Here is a 9,051-nt window from a genome sequence, read left to right on the forward strand (position 1 = left end):
AATGATCCACACTAAATAGAAAGCATCCTAGATACCAGTACTAAAGGAACCACACTCAATGGAAAGCATCCTAAATACCAGTACTAAATGATCCACACTAAATTGAGGTTTTTCATGAAAAAATAAACAACCAGCTAACAACAGCCAAAATAAACCTTAAAAAAAAGATGCCAAATTAGATTTCAAGATTACACAAATAGCAAGAATATTAATAAACCATAAGTGTAAAAAATGACCCATTTGATATACCGTAAGGTTGTATATCGTGTTAAAACAAAAAAAAAAGTATTTTGTAGCAACTAAAAGATTGGAAACAGTAAACAAAATAAACTACTTAATTTTTAAAATGTACAAGATTTGTAACCCTAATTTACAGGTGACAGACAGGAAAAAGAAGTATTAAACTTTAAATGTAGTACAAGCATGACAGGCATCTTCCCAGGAGAACAAATAAATGTACAGCCATGTTTTTATATACATACACAATAGTCAATGGAATGATGGATGTGGCATTATTCTCATTCAAGCATTCCTTATATTAATAATACAGTGGATACCAACATGGTATGAAAGTAAAGAAAATATTTCATCCACACATATATACTTTAGTTGCTTCATGATGTTTACAAGCAATGAGAACAGTGCAAGTAGCATTTATTAAATTGCATCCACAGACAGATTGCAAGTGTTAAGTACTAGTTTACAGAATTTTTTTTTTTTTATGTCCAATTTCAGGGGTCAAATTCTAAAAAAAAAAAAAAGTAGAGGTACTCAGCTGGGTGAAGTTGACCCGATTTTGAAAAACAAAAAATAAATCTACATGTAAACATAACAAAAATGATAAAGCAGCTCAAATAAGTCTCAGTACTAGTACTGCCTTAAAACACAAGTTCTGGTACTCAGTACCGGTAAGTACCACCAGAATTTCACCCGTCCTACTTCTGTATGTCTGCTCATACTTACCAAACCTTTGATTCGGACAACTTTGGTCTGGAGAAAATCCTCGTTCTGGTCTTTCTTCACTTTCCTTCAATACCATAACACCCGTTACACGATCTGAATTCTTCAATAAAGTCATATTTCCCCTGTAATTAGTACAATTCATGTTTCAGCATAAGTTTCCTATAATATACGATGTTATTATGTGTTCAATTATATGGATTGTACAGCATTACTATGTGTTAGTACAGAATAATCACTACTGTTAGAGTTAACTTAGTTTTGTTAAACTAGTTGTTTTAGTGCTTGTTCAAGGAATCAGTACAAGCCAGGGATTAATTTATTGGTAAGATCAAGCCCAGTGTTAAGCCGTCCAAAGCTCAGTTATGTGTAATGTTAAGACAAATGAATCTCTACATGAGACTGGCAGCCAACACAACTTAGGTACGTAAGTTGTATATCAGATGGAGGCACACATGACAATGGCACAGGAATGGCTATCAATCCTGCTAAAGCCACAACCGTGTTTTACACACTCAATAACAGAAATGCTAATGAAGACAAACCATCATCATCATTAGTGGGTACTGCTTTGGGTAAAAAGAATGAAATACCTGTGTGTAACTTCACCAACCACATTAACACAATGATAACCAGAGCTACCAAAGACATCAATGCACTTATAGCTGGAAACAGAACAGAAGAATATCAGCTGCTCATGCTCTACCAAAGTCTTATCTGCTCCATCCTGGATTACACATTACTGATGACCACTATGAGTGCTACACAGCTAGATAATACTGAAAAGGAAACAAAAAACCTGTTTACCACTGGTAACAGGATGTAATTCAATCACCCTCATCAAAGCCTTCTTATGCCTGTTTAACACTGGTAACAGGATGTAATTCAATCACCCTCATCAAAGCCTTCTTATGCCTGTTTAACACTGGTAACAGGATGTAATTCAGTCACCCTCATCAAAGCCTTCTTACGCCTGTTTACCACTGGTAACAGAAAATATTTCAGTCACCCTCATCAAAGCCTTCTTATGCCTGTTTAACACTGGTAACAGGAAATAATTCAGTCACCCTCATCAAAGCCTTCTTATGCCTGTTTACCATGGTAACAGGATGTAATTCAGCCCACAATGGATATTACAGTCAATGACCCTTTCAACACAATATCTATAATGTCGTAAATGGAAATATGTGCCTTTTAGTTGCTAAAACAGACCCTTGGATGTCATCAGCACTCAGTTCATAGAATTCAGAAAGGATGTAAAGAGGACAACACTGACTTCGGAATATTGTGTAAAAACTTTTTTCAGTATAAGCTGCACTGCAGGATGAAAGTTCATAGACAAGGTCGTTACACAGAACATCGTAAGTGGAAAAAAAAGAAAGAGGGAAACATAAGGCCTATGCACTCATCTCTGTATAGTCATGATTAATTAAGAAAATAATAATAATATAACAATCATAAAATACCATTAATTATCTGACAAATCATTTTATAAAGTAAAACTGTTTCATTATGACTTGTTGCTTTGATTTTAACCATAAATTCATTTTTTTTTAAACCTCGCACCCTCTCAGCTACTTGCAAGACCCAGAACAGAACAACTAAGCAACAGTGAGCTAACACAAGAAAAACTGGTGCTTAGGTTTAATTTTCTAATACATGATTTAGTACAATTTTACTCATTCTATGAGGAAGCCTTTGAAATGCTCTACATTTTATATTTTGGGTTTAGTTATCTTTTAAAAAACTATAATATTACAAGACCTGTGTAAGTTTCCGAAATACAAATCACACTTGTCTGAATTTCTTATCAATGATTAAACTTGTATCCACATACAATTTTAATTTTTATTTCACAATCTGTAGCAACTTCAGAGGACTTTTCATTACTTGAAATTAATTATTATAAATGTACTGCATACATTTTAAATCCATATACACTTACATGTTGAAGAAAGACTCTATAATAGCGGCGATGTATGGGGGGTTTGTTCCCGTGTCGAGGATCTTCTGAAGATCTTCGGAGTTTTCTACTAACTGTATGACACCGACATTTCCACCAGAGGCAGCTAATTAGAAGCAAATTCAAATTAAATTTTGAACATACTGAAAAAATCATCATAAAAGTAAATGTAATTTTTTAAGACACTAATGTTGTTCTGTCCTAAAGTTTATTTATTACTACATTGAAAAAAAAAACTGTTTGTAGAAAAATAAAAGTTTGCATATTTCAAAATTTGGAAAAAAACAATATCTTACTAAATTTATTTTCTTAGATAAAAGAGTATTTTTAATTCTGTTTATATGGATAAGCAGATACAAGTATGCATATTAATCTATGTTCTCTTTAACCTGAAATTCTGTTTGAAAGGTTGTGTTTAAGTACAAGAATGAATATGCCATTTAACAAACGTCTGTCAGAGTTGAAAGTCCAAATACTGAAACGTCAGTGTTCATATTTTTAACTTTTGTTCTCATAACCAGTCATTAGTATGCATGAAGTTTTGCCTATGTAAATAAATAACAGGTGATGTAAATGTGTCAATCTCAAACTCGGGTAAAATTACTGTGTGTCAAATTGTAGTATAATAACAATCACCAAGCTTTTTTACATTTTTCTTTAAAGAAGGATGATGTTTCGAGCTAGTATTCTTCATCAGATTGTACAGCTTACAGCTTGACTGTAAACCGTACGATCTGACAAAGAGCGCTAGCTTGAAAGGCCATCCTTCTTTAAACAAAATGTAAAAACTTGGCGATTGTTCAACCTATTATTTAATTTCAATATCTTTGTTGCCTATTTGGTTTTAGCTATATATTTCAAGTTTTAGTATACTACACTATCAGATTTTACTTGCATCTTTGTAAAAAGAATTTATTTATTTTGTCATTTGTTGAATTTTCAATACCATCCACGACCAACTCGTGGGCTTCTGTAATCGAACAGTGGAATTTGCCCATCACTCTTATAACTCACCATGGCCCCAAAGTGTGGAGTCTCCCCCCTTTTGGTTATAAAGGATTACAAACTGCATAACGTCATATTTACATTCTAGCACGCTAACGACTGGGTTGCACTCAGCCCAGTATCAAATTTATTTTAAAAACTTTCAATTTGTGCAATAAATTCATGGGTGTTAAAGTTAGAATGACATAAATTCATGGGTGTTATAGTTAGAATGTCAAATTCATGGGTGTTAAAGTTAGAATGACATAAATTCATGAGTGTTAAAGTTAGAATGTCAAATTCATGGGTGTTATAGTTAGAATGACATAAATTCATGGGTGTTATAGTTAGAATAACATAAATTCATGGGTGTTAAAGTTAGAATGTCAAATTCATGGGTGTTAAAGTTAGAATGTCAAATTCATGGGTGTTATAGTTAGAATGACATAAATTCATGGGTGTTAAAGTTAGAATGTCAAATTCATGGGTGTTATAGTTAGAATGACATAAATTCATGGGTGTTAAAGTTAGAATGTCAAATTCATGGGTGTTAAAGTTAGAATGACAAATTCATGAGTGTTAAAGTTAGAATGATATAAATTCGTGGGTGTTAAAGTTAGAATGATATAAATTCATGAGTGTTAAAGTTAGAATGACATAAATTCATGGGTGTTACAGTTAGAATGATATAAATTCATGAGTGTTAAAGTTAGAATGACATAAATTCACGGGTGTTAAAGTTAGAATGATATACATTCATGGGTGTTAAAGTTAGAATGTCATAAATTCATGGGTGTTACAGTTAGAATGATATAAATTCATGAGTGTTAAAGTTAGAATGACATAAATTCACGGGTGTTAAAGTTAGAATGATATACATTCATGGGTGTTAAAGTTAGAATGTCTTTAATGTGGTAGCATGTAATACAGGGAAAGCATTAGCTCTGATTTTGTACATCACCTTTATGAGATATCTCCTAGTTTGAAGAGGACAAACTCTTTGAACATTGTGTCAAATGATTGAGCATCAGAACAAAATCATCTTCAGGGTCTTATGAACTTTCCTTTTATAATTTAAGATATTAATACATTTAAGTTTTCATTATAACAAAAACCTCACTTGTTTTTTTACGTGCAGTGTAGCATACTTTTCACAGCTAACTTTAAAGCAATGAATTTTAAAATCCTTGCTTAATAAGCAGTTAAAAACAATGAAATATATGACAAGATTTATGGTTCTTTCACATTTAGGTGCTTATGTTAGTTTAAGTGTTGTTGTTTATTTGTTGAATTTTGCTATCTGGCTAGCAGTCCCTAATCCAGAAGTGACAAAATAGAGTAAAGTCAACACCACCCATTGTCAACTCTTGAATTACTCTGTACAAACAAAAAGTGGGGTTAACTATTGCATTATAAAACCAGAATTCAAACCAGCGATCTGCAGATTGCAAGTCTAGTGATCTAACCACCAAGTCATGTTAGGCCCTTGGTATTATTGTCTGAATGATGAGTGTCAAACAAATAGTAAGGACAGATGAACACTGTGTATGAAAGATGTAGTGAAAAAGTCCCTACCTATGCCTAAAAACAAATCAACCTTTAACAGATTTCTGAATTTTTTATTTACTTAGTCATTAGTTGTAAAACCTACACTCATTATCAGATTGTAACAAGCATTGTGGTTCACAGAACAAAAAACAGAATGAATAGCTCAATTATTTGTGAAAGCTGAATCCCTCATAAAAACCAAGAGAATTCTTGTTACACTACTAGAACATTAAATACTGTCAATGCTGATATTTAAAATCAATTTAACTCTTCAAGGATTTAATTTTTCAATTAGTTTCCTTCATATCCTGCTTTGTTCTCCTCACTCCTATACTGAACATTGATGTATTAAAAAAGAATGATTAAAAACTTACAACCACACCCAAACTGGTGAGTGGCATTCATCCTCCGGAAACAAAACATATCCCCCTGAATGTTTTCATAAATCTTTAGCCTAGTTCGCACTGCTTCGGTTCCTACAAAGCATAAAAAAAAAATCTTAAAATTATATATATATATATTCTTCAATTTACAAACTAGGAAAAACATAAGATACTATGGCTTACACAGTTATTTTTGTTCATTTCTATGACTTATGCCAGACATTTCTGTCCAATTAGATTAAGTTCTCAAAAAATCCTAATATTACTATTGAACTGAATTTAGAAAAACTACGTTAAACGTACATTACTGACTGGTGCAAGTATAAAGTTTATAGATATTTCATATGAACTGTTTTACTTACCACTCAAAACATTCATGTTTTTAAAAATATTTGTTAATTACAAATGTTAGTATTTTTTCTCATTTTTGTACCTATTTTTTTTACACTTATAATTTATGCTAACTAATATTTTTTCAAATAAATAATTGGAACAATAACCCCGTTATTAAATGTATTAATAATGTGAAGTGTGTGGACGTTGGTTTATTTAACTAGTTAAAAAAAAGTTATAACATCATTAGAATGTGATGGATTAATGGAACTTTATACATGATGTTGAATGAAGACAGAAATTTAAAGGAAAGTAGCCACTGATGGCTGGTATAAAAGAACCCAAATTACTGTTGTGTAGGCCTAGCTGCTGAAAAATAACTGCGGTTTAGTGATTTTAGTTTGAATAAGAGCCAGAAGAACTGTAAAGTGTGATGTAGAACAGTACATATAAAGATCCTTTTGATGGTGTAATTAGCTTATGTTGCTCTATTGTGTGATTTCTGTAACTTTCTTATGTTGGCGAAGTTCAAGATGTTTTCCCGTATCTACCTTTAGACATTATTTTCCACCAATCAGAAACTGGACTCATGAGTAAACATTCTGACGTTTTCCTTTGGCCCCACATAATCTAGTAGCAAACTATATTTACAAAATATGAACTTTTTCTAATGGTTAAAAATTCCTAACTTGTGAAAAACTTAATTTTCAGCATATAAAGATTGGTCTGAAATATGAATTTAAACCCCTAAAACAACAACAGACAGAAGTGCATATTATTTTACTAAAGTTGATACAATATTTCCATGAATGGAAGTAAGCATGTAAATGAGAGTGGCCACTATCAACAAATAGTCCAATGGTAACAATGAGAGTGGCCACTATCAACAAATAGTTCAATGGTAACAATGAGAGTGGCCACTATCAACAAATAGTCCAATGGTAACAATGAGAGTGGCCACTATCAACAAATAGTCCAATGGTAACAATGAGAGTGGCCACTATCAACTTAGAAAAATATTAAACACTTAAAATGATTACACAAACCAAAGTGTCACATTTTTCAGTTTCAAGCATGTTTACAGTGTATGTTGCTACCAGTTATAAATGTTCTACAGAATTAAAACCCACCAAAACAACTATACACAAAAACATATGTCAAAATGATCTCTATAAAATAATGAGGTTAAGATCTAGCATGTGGAAACCAATAAAAAAAAAGGGACGTAAAAACAATTTTGAAAAATCATAAATCAAAATCTAGCCTTGAATCATCATTTGACAAAAGTCTCTATGTTTGCCTACTTATAACTGGCAAACTGTTGACTGATTGTCTCTAAATCTGGAATTTACCATTACAGCCCTTCCCAGGGAATTATATAGGGTGAGCAACATTTGGACCTGACCCACCTATATCATTCCCCAGGGGCCTTTATATCTTCTCCAAGCTTTGAACGAATACTTCAGCTACAAACACTCAAAAAAGACAGTTGATAAAAAACCAAACCCACACACACTGACTCTGTAATAAATATATGCATAAGATATAAAAAAAGGCAATGCATAATAAACTCAGCCAAAAGTTACTACAACCAAAAACAGAGCGAGTGAGAACACATTAAAAGTTTCATATTCAAATTCTCTAATGAACAATCATTAATAAAAAATACAGAAAAAAAACCTAAATATCTCGCATTTATCATGGGTAAAACAATGATATGATTCATTACTTTAATATTTTCTTTCCCAACCTCATCATTCCTCCACTCAAACTGACCATATAAGTTTTTAAGCATACACAAATAGTTCAACTTTTTAAATTACAATTTCCTAACAGCTGATCTAATTCTTAACAGAATGTATATTTTTCCTGTGATATTGCACACAAACTTATACATAGTATACTGAATAAAGTCTCTTTTTTTTTTTTGCATAAGACTACAATGTTATTTTTTAATCTTAATGTTCAAAATATATAAAAATTGCTCAATTAAGTATTTCAAAATATTTTTGTATGGGGGTTAGTCACTAAAACTATAATCATAATAAGAAAACAAAGGCCTAAAACACCACAGCATTAGACGTTACTCACAAGGCGTTTCATTAGTGACCTGAATATTATTACTATTGAAATTACTAATTACTATTAATATCAGTAATAGTAATACTTAGGCCAAAACTAAAAGCTGACTTAACTGATTAATAATACCACAATAATTAACAAAAACATGGCCGGAAAAGAAGCTATCCACATTATTAATAAATAATATTAATAGCAACATAGTTAATAAACTATAAAAATTAAAAGCTTCGTTACTTAACATCACTAACTTAGGTCTACTAATAGTAATAGTAGTAGTACCATTGATAATTATATTAATACTATTAGTATTAGTAGTACTATTAATATTACTAATTCAATGTGTACTAACCGAGTGAAAATTCGACCATGAACATCTGAACTTAAAGTAACACCTAATATATGGGCAAACAAATAAAACTTATAACTAATATAAACTTTAAATGTTTGAAAAATATTCATACCGATGAAAAACATTAAGGTAAAAGTATAAACTACTTTCAGAGCTGTCATCGTGCAAAATTTCTGGATGATTCACTTTGTTCACTTAAAAGGCCTAATACGCTTCAATACATGTATGCCTAAAAATTCTACTTGTCTTTTTCGATGATATCACCTGTAATTCATCAAAGGAGAATGATTCTGCTTGGGTCGATGGTGCTGCCATCTGCACGAAAAATAAAAGGAAGCCGGATGAGTCATGAGTACTTTTTTGTTTTCGATGACGAGGAACCCACTTTGAGACTAATAATGGCTGGAGACGGCTTAAATGGGTAATGAAGAAAAACTTTAATATAAGTT

General features: G+C 31.7%; 1 protein-coding gene across 1 annotated transcript; it reads right to left on the minus strand.

Moving 5' to 3' along the window:
- Positions 1–939: 939 nt before the first annotated feature.
- LOC106476615 (nicastrin-like) lies at positions 940–8,894 on the minus strand (the record flags this gene model as incomplete). Its single annotated transcript, XM_013937260.2, has 4 exons — positions 8,715–8,894; positions 5,830–5,931; positions 2,906–3,029; positions 940–1,085 (listed from the first exon to the last, which is right to left on the minus strand). Coding segments are annotated over exons 1-4 (421 nt in total), but the record flags the coding sequence as incomplete, so codon positions are not given.
- Positions 8,895–9,051: the final 157 nt, after the last annotated feature.

This window comes from Limulus polyphemus, unplaced genomic scaffold, assembly GCF_000517525.1.
Source record: "Limulus polyphemus unplaced genomic scaffold, Limulus_polyphemus-2.1.2 Scaffold11033, whole genome shotgun sequence".
Lineage (NCBI taxonomy): Eukaryota > Metazoa > Arthropoda > Merostomata > Xiphosura > Limulidae > Limulus > Limulus polyphemus.